Source organism: Leptosomus discolor, chromosome 16, assembly GCF_034619465.1.
Source record: "Leptosomus discolor isolate bLepDis1 chromosome 16, bLepDis1.hap2, whole genome shotgun sequence".
NCBI lineage: Eukaryota > Metazoa > Chordata > Aves > Leptosomiformes > Leptosomidae > Leptosomus > Leptosomus discolor.
Genome location: NC_141406.1, coordinates 10,105,803 through 10,130,339, shown reverse-complemented (window position 1 = coordinate 10,130,339; position 24,537 = coordinate 10,105,803). Strand labels below are relative to the sequence as shown.

The 24,537-nt window shown below is 52.7% G+C and overlaps 1 protein-coding gene across 1 annotated transcript in view; it reads left to right on the top strand.

The window, feature by feature from the left end:
- Positions 1-853: 853 nt before the first annotated feature.
- The window catches only part of MMP17 (matrix metallopeptidase 17), a 66,773-nt gene continuing 43,089 nt past the window's right edge, over positions 854-24,537 (top strand). Inside the window, exon 1 of the mRNA XM_086474332.1 lies at positions 854-982. Within this exon, the coding sequence (XP_086330458.1) occupies positions 854-982 (129 nt within the window). The remainder of the gene's footprint in view (positions 983-24,537) is intronic.

Sequence of the window (24,537 nt, the reverse complement as noted above, 5' to 3'; positions counted from 1 at the left end):
CACCCGGTCTTTCCCACAGCACCTTCAAACCCGCGGAGGACGAGGCTGGTGCTTAAAGACATGTCGACGCTCAGACAGACCTGCGTGTCGGAAACCTGAGGCCTCTCAGCCCGGCGCGGACACGAAGCGGAGCGGGGGCACAACCCGCCTTTGGGGACCGAGCCCCCTCCTGCCCGCCGCAGCGCTGCCCTACGCGCGGAGAGCCCCGCCGGTGCTCGGCACTGCGCAGCGCCGCGGCCAGACCGCGCTGTGCCGCCCCCTCCCCGCCGGAGCCCTGACACCGCCTTCCTCATTAGCATCCCTTCCTCCTCCTCCTCCTCCTCCTCCTCCTCCTCAGCCGGCCGGGCGCAGGGAGGTGCATGGCAGGAGCGACGGAGCGGCGGCCCCGGGCAGCGGCAGTCGAGCCGCGCTCTGCTCCGCGGCAGCGCCCCGAGCAACTTTCTCGCTCCGCGGGGTGCTGGAGCGGGGCGATGTGATCGCGCACCCGCCGCCCCGCAGCCGCCCCGGCCGCGGAGCTTCTCTGGCAGCGGAGCGGAGCGGAGCGGAACCATCCCGGCAGCGCGGACGCGGAGCGGAGCCTCCCCGGCGGCGCGGACGCGGGGCGGAGCGGAGCCTCCCCGGCAGCGCGGACGCGGAGCGGAGCCTCCCCGGCGGCGCGGACGCGGAGCGGAGCGGAACCATCCCGGCGGCGCGGACGCGGAGCGGAGCCCCCCCCCGCCCGCCTCCCTCCCCGGCGGCGCCCGCAGCCCGGGGCGGGAGCGCGGATGCGGCGCGGAGCCCGGCGGCCCGGCGGAGCCCAGCGCGGGGCCGGGCCCTGCCGGGGCGGGCGGCGGGAGGCGCGGAGCGCGGGGGGATGCTGAGCCCCGCTGCCCGGCACCGCGCCCGCCGCCGGGAGATGCTCCTCGTGGTCGCCCTGTGGCTGGCGTGGCAAGAAGCCCCCGCGGCGCCGACCCCCGCGGCGGACGACATCAGCCGGGGAGTTGTGAGTTATCTGCGACCCCCTGCTCCCCTGCGCTCCCACCCCCCACCCCCCCCCAGCTCCCGTCTCTCTGCCCCCCCCCCCCATCTCCGGGCATCGCCGGCGGCTGGAAATGCTCCCCGGAGCGCCCTGCTGCTGGGTGCTCCCCTTTGCAGCCAGCGCCCTCCAGCTTGCACCCACTGCTCGGTCCCGCTTTACACCCGGTGCCTCCTCCCCTGCCCCCCCCAGCACTCTACGTGGTGCCTCTCGTTGCACCTGGTGCCCCTCCCCCCCGCGCCCACGGAAGGGTCCCTTTATCCCCCCCCCGCTGCACCCAGTGCCTTCCGCCCCATGCCCACTGCACGGAGCCCTTTTGAAACCGGTGTTCCCCCTCCCTTGCACCCGGTGCGGGCCCTTGCAACCATTGCACACACACACACACACACACACGCACACACTGCCCCAGTGCACGGGGCCTCCCCCACGCTCTGTGCCCCCCTGCACCCCGCCCGGGTGGCCCAACTTTCCCCCAGCCCAGTACCCGGGGGGTGATGGCCCCCCCAGCGTTCACCCACGGATGGCGATGTCTCAGGTGCCGGGAAAGGGCTGATCCCTCTCAAGGGCTCTCTGCCTGCGGTGGCGTCGCACAAACTCCTGCCAGCAAGCCGGGTAAAATGGCACGTTTGGAGTAAAAGCGATGCCTGAGGACTGGGACACTCGGGGACGCGTTAGGGGCTGCTCTGCGCCGGCAGAGGGTTGGCTTCGTTGCGGTGGTCTGCCCAGCGTGGGCATCCTTGTAGTTCTGCTTCTCCGCTCGCAGGTGCCTGCTCAGCTCACAGAGAGGTGACAGGTTTTAGCAGGCAGCGAGGGCTGAGGTCACGTCCCTGCCGGGTCAAGGTGCCAGCAGGTCTGCACAGCTTCACGGCGTCCCCTCTCAGAGGTGGAGGCTTTTCTCTTGGAGGAGGAAAAGTTTCTTGTAGCTGATAGCAGCCATAGCTCAGAGAAGCCCCACGACTACATCAAACCTGGGTGTTGGAAAGCTGGCTGTAGCTGGGCATGGGAGAGCAGGCTGGACCCGCCAGTTTGGAGAAATTCCCTGAAATTCAGTGAATTTCAAAATGCTGCCTGCGCGCTGCTGTGAAGGAGGGAGGGAGGATTCGCAGCGTGGCAGGGTTATCTAATGAGCAGGGCTCGCACAGAGCAGTGTGCCAGGACGCTGCCGCCGAGGCTTGGCCACCAAGAGTGTGCTCCGGCTCACAGGCTTCTGCTCAAACACCTGCCAGGAAGGACAAAGCCTATCGTTCCCCATCGGTTCCTAGAAGAATAGAAAATGTGGGAAAAATAAGGCACATCTGCATCATTATGGTGCATTTGCTTTCCTCTATAACCAAATGTTAAAGCTGGAATTAATATTTCATGCAGACAGCACACAAATTGATGTATTGTGCCCCAATCAATTTGACTCGAACTTTGTCTTTGACCTGCTTTTACCCTTGCTACCTACATGCTGCACTCAGCTTTTACAGGTTAAATGTTAATACACGAGGGGTCTTATTAGTTATTGCTGACACCTTTCAGGCATTCAGGTACCTTTTTTTTTGTCCTGGACTGGAACTGAGGAGTAGCTCAAAACCGTGCTGAAGAGCCGTGACAGTCTCACAAAGCAAAAGGTGCCAGGGATGGTGACGACAGTGCAGAAGTGAACTGTAGGGGAAGGGGATTAGAGTCCTACGTTAAGACCAAGCCCTATTTAGGCTGGGAAGTACAGAGTAGTTGATGTCAGATGGGTGTCTGGGTGATTTCTCCCCTCTGGTGGGTGTGCTGGCTGGGGCAAATACATCTCTGTCTCGAGATGGTGCTGGTGGGATTATGAAGGGGCTGATTGTAAAGCAGGTTTGTGCTTATGCCCTCTAATGAGCAGCAGGGAGCAGAAAATGCCAGGTATTTTCAGAGGTGTTCATCAGGAAAATACCACTATGTGGGAAGTGAGAGCTTTAAGAAGAATTATTTGACATCCACTTGATGAAGCAACTAAGAAATTAAAGATCTGTGATGCATTTCAACCAAATATTTGAAAACTAGGAAGCATGAAACCATGGCGATAGAAAGCTCTGCTAACGTTTGAGAATTATATCCAGCAATTCTCTGCATTAAATAGAGCACAATGTCAACAGAGCTTTTACATCCCAAACTCACCCACTCACCCCCCCTGCCCCCCAGCCCTTGCAGCCGAGAGGCTTTCAGCGCTGGGCAGGACTGTGCCTCTGCGCTGCATCCTCCGCTCCAGTCTGCTGTAGGTTTGTTTTAAATGAAACAGTGATGCTGGGCCAAATTAAAGTTCAGGAAAACGAAAGAGGGCTATAATTCAAAGGCAGTTCTTGTTAGAGTGCTGCCCAAAGCAATATAATATTGAATGATTCTCCAGATTTCATTACTAGTGGAATATCCTGCCCAGTTTATAAATCTAACTTGATTATTAATGTTTTTATTGTTCTCCATTAGCTGCTCTAACAAAGAGCATAAAATAGCAGATGGAACAGCGTTTGACTTGAGTGTTTCCCTTTAATTTTACTACGTTGCTTTTGAGATTTACTGCTTTGCATTTTGCACTGCTGCCTTTACAGTAAACCCCCCAGCCCCTCCTCGCCGCGGTGCCCGGCGTTAACAAATTGCATCTTTTTACAGCCGTTGGGCTTGAGCGTCTCAGGGGTGCAAGCAGCAAAAACTTTATATATGTTAGTAGTAACCGAGGAATAAGAGCTCTCACTTCACTAGGCTTTGAACCAGGTCTGAAGGGAGGTCTACCTTCAAGTTCTATTTTTCAGAAGAGCCAGCGCGGTGGAGTCTGTACACTGAAGGTGTTGACCTGGAGACCCTTTGGTTTGTAAAGGAGCTGGCTATTAAGCAGGCAGCTCCTGCCCACTGGGCTGCATTGCTGCCTGCTGCAGGTATGGCGGCGCTGCGGTGGGACACTGGGTGCTGGGCAAAAGCTGTGGCTTGGGGACAGACTGATGCCCAGTTTGCCCCCAGGGGAGACGCTTTGCCCTGGTGCTGGGGCTGCGGGGTGGGAGTTGGCAGTGGCGTGGTGATGGTGGCATCACCGAGATCATCCCTTGAGGACGTGGGCACTGGCATCAGTGGCCAAGGGATGCAGGAGTGCCAGGAAAGTTTAGTTTGGTTGCCAGAGCATGGGTGTGAAACAACAACAAAAAAAGACTGCGAGCTGCTTGAGCTGCTTTTTCTTGACTGCGTGGTCAGGGGTGACTGCGGAGGGCTGTGGTGCCCCCCAGGCGTTTCTCCAGCTGGGGCTTGCTGGGCATTCCTGGGGGCTTGCATATGAGCGACGCTTCTTTCGGCCTCCTGCTCACAAAGCCCGTCTGTGTTGTTCCCAGAGAAGTTGCTCCCAGGGGCTGGAGGCATTTGCATTCATCGGTGGAGACCGGGGACCCGCATCCCCCTCTGCCGCCGTCCCAAGCGGCTCTTTGTTCAGGGCAGCGCCCTCGCCTTTGTGGCAGCTTCTCATTTGAATGACAAGGATGCGCTTGTGGGGAGAGCCGGGGTGGCACTGAGCCCTGTGCCGCTGTGCCCCCCCCCCCCCCCCGGCTGGCTGCGGTGGGCCGGGGGGACAGACAGAGGTTCCTCTGTGTCCCCACATCAGGGAGCGGAGGGGCAGGAGGAGCGGTAGTTTCCTACGAGTCTGTGCCCCGAGTCTCCCAGGTGCCAAATTTCAAAGCAGACAGTGGCCCACGCCGGGGGAACTGGCTCCTTCTTGCTGCTTCTGGGGTGCTTTTCCTGCCTGCAAGAGAGTGGGAGCATCCCTGCATGCTCCCGCTGCAAGATGCCCACGTGCAGCTGCACATCCTTGGTCCAGCCACCCTCCCGCTCCCACCTGCCCCAAGATCTGCCAGGAACCCTCCTAAATTGCTGCATTTAAGGACCTAGTGTTGGGCATGGTCTCCCTTAGACATAGCTTACCTCCTGATTCAAGGCCTGGGATAATTAGCCCTCTTAAAGTAAAATCCTTGTATGGAAATAGGCTGTTCCCTCTGTCAGGAGAAACTGCCAGGCTGGTAACCTTCTGTTTCTACTAATGGGGAAATTAAAAATTGATAATCCCAGTTGGAGCTTCATTCAGCCTTCTAAAAGGGCAAGTCTTTCAGGACAAAATGCTCAATAGATTCCCTAAACAATAATGCATTCAGGCCAACGGTGTTGGAGAGAGGGAGCTTTGCTCGGCGCCTCTGCCATGAAAGCACTTCATTCCCTTCCCATATAAAGCAGTGGCTATCCCAGGTCCGTGAATCCCCTCCAAGAAAGTTAAGCTACCATGTTAAAAAATAAAATAAAATAAAATGCTGCTGGTTACATTTTAAGGTACCTCTTGAGCCAAAGTACAATGCAAACTAAATTGGCTTGACAAAAGGCTGGCTGGAAGCTTTCAAATAGACAGGCTCCTGTGAAAGCATTTAATCTGGTATTAAAGCCTTGGCTGGTTTGAACCACTACTTCCCTTTCAGATTTGAACACCCCAGACCTCCAGATACAGTAATGCAATTTCCTCCCGCCTTGGCTGCTATTGTGGGCCCAGCCGTGTGAAATACCCAGGGTAGTTAAGCTAAATTACCTGCTTTAATGAGGCTGTGCCTTCAGGCAGGGTTCAGAGCAGGTGCTGTCACTGGGGACTTCCCCATGGTTGCTGCTGGGGATGAAACAGGTGAGCTCCCACCTTGGCCTCTCCCTTCACACTTGGGTGCTGCAGCAAAGTGCTGGAGGGTAAAGAAGCTCCTGACCGACAAGACACCACCACCACCCCCCCCCAACCAGACCCCACCATCCCTGGTGGCAGCATGCAGTGGAGCTGTACCTCCGTACCCTCCTTTTGCCCCTAAAAACTCCTGGGGCTCTCGCAAGGGAGGTTGCTGCCTGCCCGCCCTACCTGACTCAGCCTGTCCTGTTTTGTTATTCTCCTTCGTTAAATTCAACTTGCGAACAGGCGATGTGAAACGCAGCGTGTTCCCATCCCCTGCCTGGCGTCAGACGGGGCTTTCCCCGTTCGGCGTCTGGGTGTGACTCACTGGTGGGACCACGCGCATCGGCCCCACCGAGGACGTGGGGGTGACACGGGCGACGTTGTCACGAAACTGGGGGGCTTGGATGTCTCCGACACCCTGTGTTGTCCCTGCAGGTTCATTAGTGCCAGCGGCGGCTCGCTCTGACTCATCGCTGGGGCTGCGCACTAATTCCTCATTATTTACTCATTGGCCGAAAGTGCTGCAGGAACGGGCTGTGCGGCTCCAGGAAAGGTCACGCTGCATCTGAGGGAGCCTTTGTTTCTGGATGCTGTGGGAGCAGGCGTGTAGCCTGCGCGGGCCTCGGTCTTAGCTGGCCTCGTGGAGGTGACAACGTGGGAGGGACAAGCCCTCGCGTCTCAGGTGCGAATCGCCGGCTGATGGTAGACCTGGGCCACTGCGTTGTCGCTCTTTAAAGTGTCTTGTTCAAAGTAGAGCTGCACTTGAAAGCCAAGGATTTTCTTTCAAAATAACCCAAGATCTGACAGCAACGGTTCTGAAAATGCTTTCTTTAATCAAAATCACTTTAAATGGGTAGATTTGGGAGTTTCGGAAGCTCTTGCTGCTGTGCGCGTGCAGCTGTGTCTTCTTTGTCCCAGATTTTTATGAGGATTGTCTCTGATTTCTGGGTCAGAGAATTAAGAGATTTGATGTTATATTAAAAAAACCCACACCAAACCACATATGCAAAGTTAAATCCAGTGCAAAACAAAGCAGACGTGCGGGGGCGAGGGGAAGAAGCTGCTGAAGGACCAGAGAGTTTGAGAGGAGCCTAATGAGAAACTGCCTTTGGCAATGGGTTTGTTCAGAGGAAAGTCCTGACGCGGAGTAAATCCTGACATTCACTGAGGAGTGTGGTCTTCAGATGGGACTCTGGCAGTTTGATTAGCCATGATGATATAATAGAAAAGAACACGATTAAATCTGAGGAATTACCTGCATCAGAATACCATGTGCACAGAAAATTGTTCTTCCAAGAAATCTGGAGGTGATCTACAGCTCCTCGTGAGAACTCTCTGAATACAGTGATTTGGAAAGCTGCAGTATATTCAGGATTTTTTTTTTTTTATATTATTTTTTCGAGAGGGAGTTTGCCTGTTGACTGTCAGTGGTCAGGTGGAGTTCTTCACACTGGCTGACATATTATTTCACCCTGACAATATTGATCTTTTGGGTGAACAAAAGCAATTTTACCTGTGTCATAGGGTCCTTGCTTGAAGGTGATGGACATGTTTGGATTATATCGTCTTGTCATTTAACAAACCCCAACTGGCATCTCCTGCGGTTCAGCTCCCAGCTGCTGAAGATCACCTAGTGGCCCAGGCACAGCCATTATATCCTGGGTTTGCTCTGCAATTCAAGTGTGTCCTACATGGCCCACTATACACGTCCTTCTTTAAGGGTGCAGGACAAGAGGTTCCCTCGTCCAAAATACCAGTGGGCAGTAAGAGGTCTGGACTGCTTCATCCACAGGTTTGTCTTCATTTCCAAAGGTTGCATGTACCTACACCGTGGTGGGGGAACTTAACCCCCATACAGCTTCCCCGGGGCTCCCATTCCAAACCACCTGGCTCTGGATTTTTCCACTTCCCTCCAAATGCCCCTTGCTGGAGATACCAGATTACCAAGAGGTTAAAAGGAAACTTCACGGGCTGTGGCCAGACTTTGGGGATCTCGCTGTCCAAGGCTTTTTTGAGGTTGAGGAAGCAGATGTGAGAGCGGTGTTGGGACCAAGTGAGCAGCTGAACGCTGGAGGGGACCTGAATGAGATAAAAAGATGGAAAAGACCGGCGTGTGAAGAAGGGGTTCCCATGGGACAGCTTTTGAGAGGAAAGCCTGGGAACATTCGTCTGAGGAAGTGTGCACTTGATTGGCAGCTGTACACTTTCCTTCATTTAGCTTGAAATACTTCAAGTTAAAGGCTATACTGCTCAGGCTTTGACTGTCTTTGTACCAGTCAACTCTTCATGAAGATTTGCTTTTTCTCAGTGAGATGTTGTCACATGCAGAAGTACTGCTGCTAGAATTGTGGCTGAAGTACATCTTGGGAGGTGGATTTTCATGTTTCCCTCGAAGCTATGACTCCTGGTGCCTGAGCTGCTGGCTGGCTCTGCTGGGCTCCTCCACAGCCATCCTGAAGGCAGTGCCTTCTCAAAGGCCTACAGTTTACCGAAAACTTGGAGGTCTGCTTGGCTGAAGGGTGTAACACAAGAAAATGCTCCTTTTGTCTTACTGTAGCTCCTGGGCAGTTTGGTTATAGGATCCCAAGGAAAGGACAAAGAGCAAAACAACACCATGACTGCTAGAGACAGTCCCACCGTGACTCCAGATCTAATTACCTGTAAGCTCTGGAGTTGATGAATTCAGCCGTTGAGAAAGGGTGTCAGGTCTCATTTATCAACGAGCAAGAGAAAAACAAAGCAGTCTCTCCCGTTTTTCTTGAGCCCACCATGTGGGATCTCCTCTGGAGATGCTAACATCCGCTCAACGTTAGTTTTGTCCTAGCTGGTGCTTTGTTGAGGCTATGCCTTTGACAAGGCACGTGGCAGGGAGCATGGGGAGCTCCCACCAGTCCTCAGGCTTGTTCCCACCTTGTTACTTGCGTTTACTTTGTCGTTGCTGTTCCTTATTCGTGCTTGTAGTGTCCCTCCAGCAGGTCCACCAACAGAAGGGCAGTCAGTGATGCTGCTTGAGAAGCATCTTTGGTCCTTTGATAAATTCACTGCATTAAATTGGCTTTTTTTTTTTTTCCTGTTTGTTCTCCATTTTGTTGCTGCTCGGCGAATTCCCCGTTGCTCTGTACCAAGCCATGCTGTCTCTACCTTTGCATCCCTCATGTCAGAAACACGTTTTTGTTCAAAAGTGAGAGGAAATTGGGTTCACAAAAGGGAAATCCCTCATAGGCGCACCTATGAAAGGGCAACGGGTTTTATATAAAGGCACAGCTACAGAGAGGTAGGTGGTTTGGGACTTTTGCCATGTCTTGTTTATGCTGCAGAAATGTATCCTTCAGGTCTGATGAATGAGACTTCGAAATGAGGAATAATCTTGCATGGCCTCAGCCAGCACTAAAGTGTGCAGCAATCCAGTTCTTCCTCGCGGGCTGGATGCATGTCATATTTCATGACAGAATGACAGTCCCGTCAGACAATCTGTTGCTGTGTTGGCATTTCTAATACACCTCATGCTTTAGTACACACTCATTCAGTGTCCAGCAAGATCAAGATAATCGAGAGGAAATCGGCTATCATGCTCCAGGGTCCCATATGGGCGGTGAACAGGGCAGCAGTGATTTTAGTAGTCTTCTACAAGCTCACTTGGGTTAAAAACCAGGAAGATACTAAAATTTTCTTTCTCTGCCTAAAACCCAGAGTACCAAGTACCTGATCTGCTGGGCTCTGAGGCATGAGATGTAGTTGTTGACCAAGCAACCTCACTGCTCACTGAAAGGTGACCTGAGCTCTGAGCACCAGCTCTCTAATACTCAAAGGCTTCCCTTCGTGAATGGCATCCAGTCCAGTCTGGAGACGGGTGGCTTTCATGGGGTGCCCCTCCTTTAACCATTGCTGCAGCTCGCTGGGGTTAGGTGCAGCTCAAGGGGTTCCACGTGAGAAGTGGTTGCTGGATCAGCACTTGGCAGCATTTGGCTCTTAAGAACAGCTTTCTTCCCCATCAAACTGCAGCAATGCGGAGGGTCACGTAGTGGAGGAAGAAACACTTGATGTATTTGCTCGGAGTTGTGGTGTGAATGTGAATGCTGCTGCGTAGGCGCCGGTGGCAGTTAGCGTGTGGTTAGGCTGCACCTCGGCAGGGTCCTGGCAGGGCTGAGTCCTCTCACCACTCGTGACACTGCTGGGAGCCAGAGGCAGTGAAGAAGAGGAGCTGGGCCTGCCCTGGCTGCAGCTGTGGGATGCAGCTCTCCCAGGTGATGCCCTGGAGTGACTTCTGGACACTTACAGGTCTGCTGTCTGGTTGGGGTAGGTGTGTTCCTGGTGGACCTGCTCTGCAGAGCCCATCTGCTGAGCTGGGCCAGCTCTTTTCAGCCACACTTCTGTTACAGGGGGGTGGTGGGTTTACTGTCCCTTTCCAGCTAGATCTTTCCTTGCATCAGGGTTTGCCAGGAGCCCGGCAGCGCCCTGTGGACGAAGCCGTTTCCCCAGAGGAGCAGCTCCTGAGGGTTCGTGCTCCCTGCCCGGGCTGGGCATGGGGATGCAGAGGCTGGAGGGAAGGGGTGATGGTCGGGGCCCCTCCGCACCCACCAGGGAAGGCCCGTTCCCCTCCCCGCAGTCCCTCGGTGTAAGCAGAGCTATGCCAGAAAATCGCCTTTTTGAGCAAAAGGGGTTTTTTTCTGCAGCAGCAAATAACTCGGGTAGGGTCCGCGGGGGATGGGAAGGGGCTGCGCAGCCCCCGGGGCCGGCCGGGCGCGCTCGGGGACACCCCTGCGTCCCCGTCGGTGTCGTGCCGGTGCCCTCTTGTGGAAACTGGGGAAATATCCCAGAAAATGTGTTGGTGCTGGGCTGGGTGCAGAGGTTGGAAACCCATCCGTGGGAGCGGGGCGGGGTGCTGGGCTGTCCCCCCGGGTCTGTGCCGTGCCCAGCCCTCCAGGCTGCTGCCCGAGCGCCTTTTTATTGCTGTTGTTAATAGAGGGTGAGGGAAATGGTGTTACCTTAGCCTGGGAGGCAGGAGCTCCCAGCGTTCAAATCCTACCCCTTGGTGCAGACCTTTGGTCACTAAACCCCTGCGTGGCAACAGTGGCCCATGCTTTAAGTGGATAAAGTTTGCCAAGTGCCCTCTGCACCTCCTTGCTCTTATTCTACAGTAACTGCCGTTGGCCTCGTAAGAAATACCTTTATCAACAGCTGCACAAACTTCGACTTTCTTCTTGAAATAGCCTGCCGCGGGGCTGAGCCCACCGGGTGTTTCCCGCAGGCACAGACCCACCGTCGCCCATCTGCGGCAGCTCTGCCGCTCTCCTGGGGAAGGCGTTGTGCCACTTTGGCCACCTCCTGAAAATGTCAGTGGGGGGACGCGCCCACAGGACCGCAGTGCCAACGTGCTGGCTCTCGCCTTCGCAGCCCAGCACCACCCTCTGTCGCAGTCGGGCAGCTCCGGCCGCAGAAGGCGATGACTAATAGCTGCCCTGGAGCAAACCTGCTGGTGCCAAGCATCTTCTGACCCCGCCAACCGTCTCGCTTCCAGGACCCTTTGTAATAGCTGGTAGAAATTGTGCTGTGTAGGAAATGTCAGCCCAGCACCACTGGTCTGTTTTCCACTCTCTGTTCTCGTTTCCCAGCCCTGCGGGACCCTGGCAAGCTGCATGTCTGTCTCCCACCTCCACTGCGGGAACAGCTCGGGCGGTGGTTCTAGCCCTGCTGCTCAGGTAGCCCCAGTCCCACAGCTTCCCTGAGTTAATGATCTCCTTATCTTCTCCAGTTTCCCTCCTATCTCATTTATTAATATCCTCTTCCTGAAAAAAAAACAGACTCTTTTTAAAATTCCTAAACAGTTTTAACTATTAAAACCAACCTGTCTCCTCCTGCATTTCCCAGGCTTGGCAGCTCATCTTCCTTCTGTGCTTTCCTGGAAAGCAGTATTTACAAAAGCCCAACCATGTTGGCAGAGGTCATCAGTGCCAGCCCGAGGCAGTGGCTGTGCTTCATCAGAGGCGAAAGGGAGCTGGAGTTGTGGGAGCTTTGTGTGGAATCCATCCGGAGTCCTTGGGGTGACTCACTGTGTCTCCTGCATCGTGCCTCTCTGTGATCACAGATACTAATTTTTGCTTGTCTATTTAGAGGAATCAGTTCTCTGGGCAAGGGCATCTGCTTTTTTTTTGTAGCTCTGGGATCATCTTGCAACCTCTAGGTTATCTAGACCCATGCTATGTCTGAACCTTGACAGTCCTGAATTTCTTTGGTTTTGGTGAGGGACAATATTGTATTCCTGATGTTGCGTACAGGGAATTCAGTCTTGGGAGCCAGACTTGTTCAGAGCCAGGTTTGAACAGGGACAAGGAGCTGAGCCCTTCCTCACATGCTCAGAGAGGCTTGGATCTTATTCAGAGCCAAGAGATACAACCGCAGAAATTTAATTAACGTTGCAAAACCCTTTAAAGCAGAGTTTCTGGCAAAATTGCCAGCTCCACTATGCAAGCGGGTAGGATGCCCGAGTGGCCTCCGCAGGGATCTGTCACAAAATAACAAATGTTTCTTTGCCCAGATGGTTGCGAGGACAACAGAAGAAATCAATATGGCACGCTCTCCTCTGCTGGGGTAGCCTCGAACTAACTGGCAGCCAGCTCCCCAGCACATCACCTCGGGATGCTCCAAAGGGCTGGAAGTTAAGGGGTAGCAGCTGGGAGCAGGCTGATGTGCTGGCTTGAACCACGTAGGGAAGGGTACAGGATCTGACCTTCATCATGGGTGATGAAGAAGGGCTGCTGTGAAGCCCTGAGCAGGGGCTGGTCCAGAGGAGGTCATCTTAGTTTGAAAATTGTCCAGATATTGTTTATAGCAAAAAGTGACCACCTGCAGCCACAACAGAGCCTGGAGAAAGAGTAATAATAAAGACTGTGGCAGGTGGAGTGAAATATGCACCCAGTTGGTTCCTCCATAAGGATGAGAGGGCCAGAGGGAATTGCTCTGTTGAGATGATCCCAAGGCCTCCATTTTTCAAGGGCTTACAGGTGACCCATCCACGTCATTCTGTGGGAAGAGCTTGTTCCTGTGGGGGCCCACACGCCGTGGGAGCAACATTGCCTTCTGCTGTGATCGTGTTATCAGGGTCCAGATGGGACATGCTTAAGCCATCAGAAAAGGAGGTGACCAGAACTGGCCCTTCTTTGGGGACTGTGCAGAAATAGGGGTGTTCAACTGGGGGATCACTGCTGGCTCCCAGCTTGCCTTACCTTCAAGGGGCATAAATGCCTATTAGCCAGAAAAAAGGACAATTCTGCTGCTCATTAAGAAGCATAAAAGAAATCAGTTGTTTCCACGGTATCAAAACAGCTGAAGGAAGCTAGTGGACTTCAGTCTCCTTGGGCCTGACTTGCTGGCACATGGTGGGGTGGGAGGTAACCTCGGCAAGAGCAGCGACCGAAGCAGCTGCAAACAAATCCTTTAAGAACTCTCCTGACATAAATAAACATGGAAAATAAATGATGTCCCCGGCACTCTGCCCTCAACTGATGGGAAACAAGCTGCATTAACATAGTAGTTCAATAACCTGGAAGAGCTTCAAAAGAGACCTGCTTGCCAGCCCCAGGAGAAGGGGAGCGCTGCCTGCGAGCGTGCGAAACAAGGTTATGAAATGTGGCAGAGCACAAAACGATGGGCTGAGAAAGTACTCACAAATTGAATTATGAGTGATGATGGTTTTCCTATGAGAAAGAGTAGAAAGGAGAGGAGGTGTCTGTGGCTGGTGCTGGCTGTGCAAGGTGAGGCCAAGGGTGCCAGGTCTGTACCCTGAACTTTGGACTTGTGATCTGGGAAAGTCGCCTGGGTTTTCCATCCATCACACGAGTAGTAATGTTTTCTGCAGGGGAATATGCTGAGAGTTAAGATGAAGGCACATAAAGTCGTCTAGGGGACTTAGCGATGTAAATCACATCCCCAAAGGTGCAGAAGTAGGTGCCTAGGCAGAAAGGGCTGCCAGGGCGGCTGCCCCTGCCAACATGGGCGGTTTCCCTGGCTCCTTGTGGCACAGAAAACCTTGAACTTCACCCCTAGCCCACCCTGCTCCTTCCTGCTTCCCACCACTTCAGCCCATCTCCTGCTTCATCCTTTAATTAGACAGGACGGGGCGTTACCCCAGTATTCAGCACTCCCTGAAAGCTTCTCTCTTACGGCAGCGGCAGCCTCTGGAGGGATAGGACGGGTTACTGCTTCGTTTATTCAGACTGTTGCATTTCTCCGGCTTCTCTAGAAAATTCCCTTTGTTCATTAAACGACCTGTCTGCTAGGGCCCAGATGGCTGCTTTTCTCTCGGCTTTAGAAATCACTTGCTTAATTTCCCTGGTGCCCTGCCAGCTCTGCGCTGGGGAGGGGGAAGGAGATTGTGCGGCGGACGGACGTGCACCGACGTGCTGCGGCCGAGAGGCTCTTGCAGGGCTTCCCTGGCACCATCCCTGCCCGTGGGGACAGCTCTGGGCAGGACGGGGAGGACCAAAAACTTCCACGGTCTGGTGGAGTGATGGCTGGAGGACCCTTCCCACCCGCTCAGGGTCTCCTGGTGATCCTGTTTCTCCCCACTGCCCTACCAAAACACCACCCTGTGGGCTTGGTCCTGGTGCTCACATCTCTGACAGTCTTTTCCTACAACCAGCCTTGTGCTGATGCTGTTTCCTTGTGTTTTGAATTTATCTCTTAATGTTAACTCTTGATTTCGATGCACTGTGCTTGGCATGGGGTGCCCCAGACATCCCTGGGCATCACCACCCCAGCAAAGGGCTGGGCACCCAAAAAAAAACCCATATTGTCTGAGTCCAGAACAAGAAAACCAGACACAGCTGAAAGCGGTGCAAGCATTTTGGGCGGCAGGGGGGGAGTGCTGCAACCCTGACTGGGTTTGGGAGAACAGGGGGGGGAGGCTTTGCAGGAACCTGCCCTGCTCTGCTGTGGATTGAAGAGCAAGAAAGCCAGGCTGAGAAATTCCTCGGCACTCAAGGAAAGGCGTGTTACGACCAGGCAAGGCCTAAATATTTTTTATATACTGACTTTTAACATGCAGCTCCCTTCTAGAGAAAATGTTGTTTGGGAGGAGGGCCTCCGTGTGAAAGCAGCACTCCATCAAGGCGGCTGACAGCAGTGCCCTGCCGCGGAGGCTGTGGAGGCAATGCCGTGTGGCTTTGCTCACTCGTGCATTTTGCAGCCCTTTCTACTCTCGTCCTAAAGCCTCTTTCACAGCAGAGGCTCCTCCAGGAGGGCAAGCCTGCAAAAGTTGGTTTGGTGACTCAACCGGTGTGCGCCTGTGTTGGTGTCTTAGCTGCAGAAGGAGGCTCAGGACCCACTAAAAGAAATCACGTCTTCACTTCATCACAATTCTGTATTGCTTTGCTGCGAGTACCGTCGCAGATAAGTGGCCTCTGTGGAGGGGGTGGGGGCGGCTTTTATGGAATCAACCTCTTGCTCATTTTCACTGCCTCATTTCACAGACTCCCAGCACTGTGGTTTTTGAGCTTTGAGGTGCATGCTGCTGTTTTACGTAGGAAGAGAAGTTTGGGGCTGTGATGGGTGAGGGATGCGTGTACCGCAAATGCATCCAGGGGTCTGATGTGCCGCCGAGGTGCTGGACACCATCTGCCATCAGAGGAGGAGGTTCAGCAGGGGCCTGATGCTGCTGAACACCTCCAGGTCCCTCCCCTGCTATGGCTGTCCTTCTTGGGGGTACCACAATCCCTTCTCATTTCAGATGTAATGCATAAAAATGCATCTTATCTTGACCACATCTTAATGCAGTCGTGCTAAATTTAAAGCTCACCTTGGCAGGGCAGCCCAATGCACAAGTTCGAATCTTCATTTTGTGTCTCAGCATCCCCTGGTGACACCTGGGTTTGGATTAACCTCCTTCATTGCTCACTCTACCTTTTTTGGCTTGTCCAGGTATCTGTACCATTTTTCCTAAGAGAGGAGAGGAGGCATCACTGACTTCCCCAAAATGACCCTTGACAGTAACGTTTCATTGCCAGGTGATGGGTGAATTAGTTGAATTCCTTACCCCTTATTCCAAGGCAATTGCAGAGCAAAAGCCTCTGGCGAGAGTGCTTGGCTGCAGCGTGGGCCAAGCTCCGGCACGCCGCCGGGCCACCTCCCTGCGCTGGAGCTGCTAATGCGGGTGCTTGGGGGGCTGCTGGTCTCATGGCAGCAATAAAAATAATTGCTACCGTGATTGAGCTGGGATGTTATTTGCAATGTATTAAATTATGTTAAGTGCCTGGGTGTATGCTCTTATTTATGTATTTGTATAAATCCACCTGCGTGCCCTGGTGTCAGCGCTCCTCTATCCCCATCCCACCTCCGCGCTCACGAAGGGAGAAGCACGGTTTTCACCTGGCAGCTTCTCCGTTTTCATTTTTGCTGAGCACACCTTCTTCACCCTCGTAAAACCAAACGCCACAGGCTAGCCCAGCAGCACCCGTGCGGCAAGGCAGCCGGCAGCTCCGCACCGCCGGATCTCGGAAGCTGGGCGGGTTTGGTGGTAGGCAGAATGCATCCGCTGCACAAACTCAATCTGCTTTGCTTCCTTCAAGCATAAGGCTGGTGACTTGCTCTGCTGTGTGTGGGAGGCAAGCGGATTTCCCCGGAGGATGCTTGTGCTTGATACAGTTCAGCCCAATGCTCCCTAAATTGGTCCAAAAGGATGGGTCCTCGGGTTTGATGGGGTTTGTGTCGACCTTTCATGGATTTTAAGAAAGTCCTTTACCTGCTAAGGTCCTCGGCTTCCCACCCATTGCAATAGGCTTGCGGTAGTCTTCCACCTTTAGCAAAAGGCTTTGAAATCTTCTGATTTTACAGAAAAATGAGCACTGGGAGTTACTTCAAAAGGGACACCAGAAGCCAGGCAGGTTTTCCTGGCACGGCTCGGTTTGCCGTGCCCATCAGCAAGGCAGAGGCAGAGCTGGGGGTGCCTGGAGCAGTGGCCAAGTCTGTGTTGGGCAAACCTGGCTGTTGCCACCTGAAGCAGAGAGCTAACCTCAGCTCTGGCAGCAGAAGCCCTATCAGGTCTGCATTAACCAGCCATCACCAGCGATGTGATGTTCCCGATACGTGAGCGACGAAACAGCTAATGACTTCTGCCATTTGACAAATGTTTCCTGACACTGCTGGGGAGGTCATCGTACTTCCCCCGGGGCCATTTGTCTTCTCGTCCCCGGTGTGTTTACATTCAAACCGTATCCTGCCTCCCCCGGCTTTGCAGAGCAGCCAGCGCCTGGGAGATGCTGCCTGTCCTCCCAGGGTGCTGGGGGCGAGGGAGGTCTGAATTCAGCTCTGTGCACTCTGTCTTTGGCACTGTTGAAAATCCCCTCGGAGTGCAGACAGCTGAGAGAAGGTGTCTGTGGGAGCAGTGCTGCTGCCTGCCCCCTCAGAAACAACCTGCTGTGTTGGAGAAGAGCTCAGGGCATGGTGAGGCATGAGAGGAAACCCTGCTTGATGCATGCCCAGGTCCACTTGCTGCCCTCCTGCCATCTCTGGAAACCTCCACCCTGTTTTCAGAGTTGCTCCATGGGTCCAACCTCCTGGCAGGTGCATCTGGCCGCTCCCATAGGTGATGCAGCCGTTGTTCAAGCCCTCTCTGTGCTGTGCAGGGGCCATGGCTCCTGCTCCTGCCTGTGCTTCTTCCACTCACGGCAGCCACTGCTGCACTGAATAATTTACAAAATAGCTGCCTGGCTTTGAGGAGCTGCTGCTGCCCACTGCGCCCACGTTGGGCTGGTTAGTATGGCTTCTAGGAGAGGGCATATGCTGGGAAGATTTCGTCTGCTGCCAGTGGTGGGGCAGGAGGACAGGCAGCAAGCCAGCAGCCCAGGCAGATCAGCACTTGGAAATCAAAGTTATCCTGCACTTGGGGAACCAGCCAGGGCTGAGACCTGCTGCTGCTCCCAGGAGCAGCTGAACTGCCTAGGTGGGAGCTGGTACCACTGGCGTTTTGTTGGTGAAAGGCCGGGGCTTGGCTGCCTGCCATGGGTCCCCTGTCCCAAGCAGAAACTCAGCTTTGAGTAAAGAACCCAGAGCTTCTTTCTTTGAGTAAAGCACCCAGAGAGTTAGCTTTCCGAGCACTGCTGGTGACCATCACCAGCGTGCCACTGCCCGTCTGCCCATACACGGAGCCCAGTGGAGGGTAACAGCTGAAGAAATTTGCACAGATGCTCCGTGTCAGACATGTCTTTAGCAAAAGATGGAAACTGTGTCCAGCTTCAGGAAGTTTTGCCTGGGAATCAGTGTTTTTGGCCTCGTTCTTGGTCAAAATGCTAACTTCAACCATTTAAAACAAAAGAAAAACAAGGCAATAAACAGAAGTCTCCAAGCAACTAAATAGCAAGACCTCACAAACAAAATCAAGTAAGAGGAGTCTTACAGTTTAATGTTGGAGGAAATGCCTTTTCCTGGATTTATTTCCCCTTGAAAGGGTGAAGCTGCTTCCTTTTCTGGGGAGGGGACCCCGTGGTGCCAGTACCCATGCAGAGGGCGGCTGGGAAAGGCAGGAGGTAGACAAAGCACCTGGGAAGAGAGGAGGAAGGGCAGGATCTGACCCCGCTGCAGGAAAGGCAGCGCTGGGTGGGGGGAGAGCCCAAAGGCGTCGCTCCCAGTTTCCCTGTGTTTTACCACTGAAGGAACAGAGAGTGGTGATGCCAAAAAGGCGAGTCGAGGTGAAAGTCTTGCAAGACAGAGACGCTCTGCCTGGGAGAGCGTCACCGCTCAGGAAGGTGGTGCGTTGGAAACCGTTCCCTTTATTATTGTTTTTTTTTTCTCCTCGCTGTGCCGTGAGATGGTTGGGCTTTTTCCAAATTGCTCCCATGCGGGTGGAGAGCTGGGGGGCTGCATTTCACGTTTCATAATCTGTGTGACTTGATTAATTCAGCCGTATGTTAAAACCTCATGAAATCAGCCAATTTTGCTGAGGTTTGAAATAGATTATATCCATCTCCTAACGTCAGTTTTGCAAATAACCACTTGGCAGCTTCTTAAAATGTTAAAGATAGGGGATAGGCTGCACACCGCCAAGGAGAAGGAATATTTAAAAGAGATAATATGTCTTCTGTGTGAGCTCAAATGAGGAAATAGATGTTTGTGAAGCTCTTTAAAGCATGGTTATATCAAGAGCAAGAAGATGACATTTGTTTTTCATTTGTATGCAAGGTGAAGAAAGGACAAGCAATTTTTTTTTTTCTCCTCCTTTGAACTCTTACAGTCTTCCACTGTAGAAATTGGTGATAATTGCTGCAAAATGACCCAACTGGGTCAAGGTGTTATTCTGAACCTTGAGTAACTTTCACTTGGCGAGAAATTAAAATGATTTGACTTTTACACCTTGGCAACCCATCACTGGAACAAATAGAAATATGGAGAGCGGATGCCAGCCACAGAGGTGAATCGATGGAAAAGGCTCTTGGGTGTCAGGAAAGGCAGTAGCCGGCCTTTCCCAGGGCCACGCACAGCCCGGATCGATGCTGCTTTGCACATTTTCTTTTTTCCTTCTTTTTGGAAGATGTTCTTAGATTTGAACAAAGAAAGGATAAGTTTTGAGTTGCAGGTTGAGGATGAGCTTAGAACGGCAGGGTGAGGGTCACAGAATCATAGAATTGCTTGGGTTGGAAGCGACCTTAAGGATCATCTCATTCTGACCCCCCTGCCAGGGGCAGAGACACCTCCTGCTAGCCCAGGTTGCTCCAAGCCCTGTCCAACCTGGCCTTGAACACTTCCAGGGAGGGGGCAGCCACAGCTTCTCTGGGCAACCTGTTCCATAGACTCATGGAATGGTTTGAGTTGGAAGGGACCTTAAAGATCATCTAGTCCACCCCTCAGGATGTACTTGTATGTGGGAGCAGGATGTGTCTCAGCAGCCTGGTGACTCTGCTGCTGGCTCTGGCCACAGCCATGGGGTTGGTGCAGCGTGCTGTGGAGCAGGATGATTTTTCATCTTCTGCCTGTGCAGTCCCTCATGCAGGACGTAACCTTATGTCCTCACTCACAAATGCTGCTCTGCCAACCTCCTTCCTGGGACAGAGGAAACTCCTGTTTAATTACCACAGCTTTGATTTTGACAGCACAAATTTCCCTTGCTGCTTTCTGAACCTTCAAGGTCTCCTGCCAGCAAAGATAAAGCCCCTTTGCAAAGGCTGTTTGCTCCGGGGGAGGGTCCCAGTGCTCCCACACTGGATGAAAGTGCGGGGAGGAGCAGAGGGTGATGCATGCCATGGCTGTGGGACCTCCATTTGATGAGCTCAAAAATGGGCATTAATCCAGCCTGCAGCGTTGTGCGTAAACGGGGGTGGAGGGACAGGGGCCGTGGTTTGGATGTGCTTGGCAAGCAGCCGACCCCCTTTGGGGTTTGGGGCTGGGAAGGAGCCAGCAGGTTGGTGCAGAGCCTGCCCAGCCCTGCCCGCAGCAGTCCGAAACAGAAGTCGCTGGCAGGAGCCTGCCTGCACGAGGCTGGATCGGGCCCTTTGCGGAGTGGGCTGGCGCAGGCAGTGCCAGGGTGATCCAGAGCATCCCCCTTACTGACATTAGCAAATGCTCTGGCTTTTTTCTGTGGGAGGGATTTGGAGGAAGCTCATCACCCAGGTGATCATTCAGATGAAGCGCTGCCTGCACTTCCTTTCGCACCATCAGCTCCAAATGTTTTGTCACTGTGTTGTTGCACCCATTTAGAATGTTGTCAGCACCCACCATCGCTATCAGTTTAATGCCAGCTGTGGTTTTGTTAGCATTACTGCCACAGTCTGATGTTACCTTGGAATATGTCTCAATATCCTGTCTTACCGTAGAGCAGAAGGCTTGCACAGTGCCCATGCTGCCTTCCACATAGCACACACAGAACTGGAAAACCCAGAGCATGATTCCACACCACACAGATGCACTCGCCTCCCATTTGCAAAGCAATAGAGCTGCCCTCTTAGCAGCTGCTCTTACAACTCCCACTTAACTTGAGCTGAAGATGTAGCACAGGTGCCCCCTGGGAAGGGCTGGTGGACGAGGGGACTCAGGGGAGCTCCCGACATCTCTCCCCTTCCACTGAGTAATGCAAAAATAATCAGTTTAAGGAGGTCTTGCCTTAGTGGTGGGGAAGCAAAAGGGTACTCTGATGGCAATCAGGCTGATCCAATTTGATAGCTTAAAAGCACCGATTCAGCAATCAGTAAAATATGCACATGTGTACCGTCTTCAGTAGCAATTAATTTATTCACAGGCCTAAAACTTAAGCACCTGTTTATTTCCCCTTGACCTCATTGGGTCTTAGATACAAATGTTCACTGTAGCAGGACCCAAAGAGAGAACACATGCTTCCGTCTCCAGGTATCTCTTTGTTTTGACATATATATTTTTATTGCATGTTCACTGGGGGGATAAATGCAATGACGAAGTGTAGGGTAAAAGCCTGACTGTGTGAATATGCCTGTGGTGAAAGCTGCTTTAGTTCCATAGGGGTAGGGATTGCATGGGTGGATTTGTCTTTAATTTCATTTCATTAGAAGGAAAAAGGGAGGCAGTTACATGAAAAATTATGGTGTTGTTCTGCATATCTTGTGTAATTAGGAAAACTGACAAACATAATTAGAAAAATCTATTTATTAAGCAAGCGCTGATTGTGGACTATGATAACTAGCAGTGTTTCTTCTTGGTACAGCTGGGAGGTGAGGGTCTCACTTTGGCTCTCCTGGATTTATTTTGCAGGGATGCTGGTGCTCAGCAGCTGCTGTCAGTGCTCAAGACTTTTTTTTTTTTTTCATTTCTCTGTGGGGTTTGATATGCTGTAATGACTCTTCCCCATCCTAAACGTGGTGTTGTGGTGCCAAAAGACATTGGTAGGGGAATGTTCTTGCCCAGCCCAATCTGTGTAGCTTACGGGTCTCCAGGGCAGAGAGAACTTAGCAGCCGAAGGTTTCTTTCCTTTTTCTCTGTGCAGCGTTCAAGCTGGTATTGCAAACTCACTGGCAGGCTCTCCTGCCTCGGTGCATGCTAAAGACCTTTCTTGTATGTTGATGATCACCAAGAGATGCTCTTCTCGCACAAGCTCCTCAGCTACAGTTTCTAAATGAGCTTGTGTAGCTTAGAGGAGCTGTATATTGCTACCTTCTGGGTGCTCTGGTATGACATTAAAGTGTCAGATGCTGAGAGAGTTTCCAGTAGGCTCATTCCAGGACTGCTGCTTTTGGAGGAATTGGTGCCTTGTTGTGTATTAAATTATTTATAATAAGTTTTGTTGGTGGCGGGATTTGAGAATGGAAATGTGTATGTGAAATAAAGGTTTTCAATAATAAGGTAACAAGAAGGTAAAGCTATTACATGCATAATTAAAATGATGCATAACTATATGTCCTTTATGTAGCTGCTTCAGCATCTCAACTAGCTTATTAGGCTGAGCAATCAGCCCCTGAAGCCTCTCCCAGGCCACATTTGCCTCCTACTCTTGCTAAAGGTGCTGCAGAACTACCTGGAGTGGGGCTCTGGCCAGTCCCTTTGGGACAGCGGTCCTGCCTCCCCGCTTCTCCCCTAATTTCTGGGCTTGGAGAGTGGGACATCATATGACAAGGCAGAAAGGCAAAGTCTTAAAGCTGCTTAATAATCTTTTTTTATCATATCCCTTCAGTGGCGTGTTCCTGGTTCCATGTTTCAAGATACTTGCAGCCTTCTGAGGGTGCTCTGGGGGAGTTTCATACATCTCCTTAGGAGAAGCAGTAAATATTTCCTCCTTGTTTATTAACTAATCTATTTCTTGGCATGGTGTAGAGATCAGGCACGGTGCTGCAGTAGGCCAGGCTGGGAATGCTTCCCTTCAGGTAAGAAGGTCTCCCTGCAGGCATGTAGCATAGGGCATGGTGATGAGCAGGGATGGAGGTGGCTGTTGAGAGAAGCTGGACCAAAACCTCCTTAAACACTATCCTCGAGCATCCTACATCTGTGCTGGAAAATGCAATGTCCTGCTACTATGGGGCAGGCCTCCTGCGAGGGGTGCTGGATGAGGGATCATGGCCCCACAAGAGCCTTGCTTGGGTAGAGAGCCCCAGGGGAACATCTGGCCGTGTTGCACCTGCTTGGTCCCTGTAAGCAGACAGAGAAGGACAGCATGTGAGGATGCTTCTTTGGTTTTTCCTGGCGTGTCCTGGAGACTCCTGGTCAAAGAAGCCACACAACGAACTTGAATGACAGCCTATTCAGCCAGCTCTTTAATTAAAAAACAAAAAAAAAGTGGTTTTCACAACTTCTTTAGCTAGTCCCAGCTGGAGCCTGCACTGTGGTAAGTGCACAAATGAAAAGAAATATCATCTCCTGCAAACATTCTGTTTTCCCTTGAAGCCTGCAGACCTGACAGCAGCCAGACCCCACGTGGGGCTGCGCTTCCAGCTTCTAGTACCATAAGCAATGTGAAAGACATCACTTCTGAGCCTCCAAGTTCAAAGAGAATAACTTCAGCTTCTTTAACCTTCCCTTACAAGGAACCTTGCCATAAAGTCCACCTTTATGTAACATGAAAACGCACCTACACGTTCTGCTCCAGGAGAGGCTCCCATGCCTGGCTGCTCCCCGCTTACCTACCACCTCTTATTCCCCCCAGCTTCATCTGCCCAAGCAGCAGGGGATTTTGGCTTTGCCTTTGCTGCCCTGGTTTCTCTGTGTCGGGATGAGTACGAGCTGTCTGGTACGTGCCCGGATCCAGCCTGCACTGGCCAGGGGGACGTTCATCCACGCTTGCTGGGCCTGTGTGTGGGGAGCCAGCAGAGACCCCAGCAGCAAAGGGAGGCAGGACTAGCAGGCCGAGATGACTTTTCTTGCTGTCCAGGTCAAATACATCTTGAATTTACTCTGCTTGTAGTTGTTCAGCTAAAGTTTTCTTACCCAAAGAGCTTGCTTGCTTGCTTGCTTTCTCCTAGTAGTTTTGGTTTGCTATATGGTGGTGGGTTTATTGTTGGAAATGCTCTCGTGCCAGGCTGCTCGAGATGGCAAGGCTCATCCCCAATGCTTGGGGGGCAGGCAGGAGGATGGGTGCGGTGGGTGCAAAGGCAGGGGAGCAGGGAACTGCGTGCCTGTTCGTTAGTACCTAACCCCAGCGGGGAATCGCGATGGTTTTGTGGGCAGCATTGTTCTGGACTGCCTGGCAAGACGGGGGGATGCTGATGTTGCACATGGGGCATTGCTGTTGGAGGGGAGAGGGAATAACTGCACAAGTGATGCTCCTGGCTGGCACAGCACGCCGTGGTGAAGCCACCCACCTTTTGCAATGTGCCTGCCGAGGGCTTGGGCGTCTGCGGGCAGCAGGATGTGGTGGGCCATGCTTACACAGCCTTGCAGCATCCATGGGGGTGAGGTTTCTCCCAGCACTGGTTCCTTCTTGAACCCCCTCTGCTTTAGGAAGTCGTGTAATGCAGCTCACTGCTGCAATTTTCTATTTAGCCACATCTTTAGCAGGTTCTGTCTTATTTCTGCTCTTGGCTGACACTTGCTTTCTCTTACCAAGCAGTCTGTGATGTTCTTTATCAGGGTGTACAATCCTTTCTTGCCCTCTCCTTGCATTTCCTAACCTGCCTTGCATGCTGCTTTTTCACGTGCCAGGCTTTGGAGGGGGTGACCCAGTGGAGCCTGCCCACCAGCGAGCTGGTCCCCAAGCCATCTTATCTGTCGCTTGTGCCCCGAGAGCTGGGAAGCTGCTTTGATGCTCTTTGTAGTACAACACAATGGCATACAATATGCTCACTTAAACACGGAGCAAACAAAGTCCATTAAAATGGGCCCTGCTGAGCTGGTGGGCTGGGGTTACCGTGGGCATCTGCCTGCTGCTGCCTTTGTGGTCGCAGTTTTT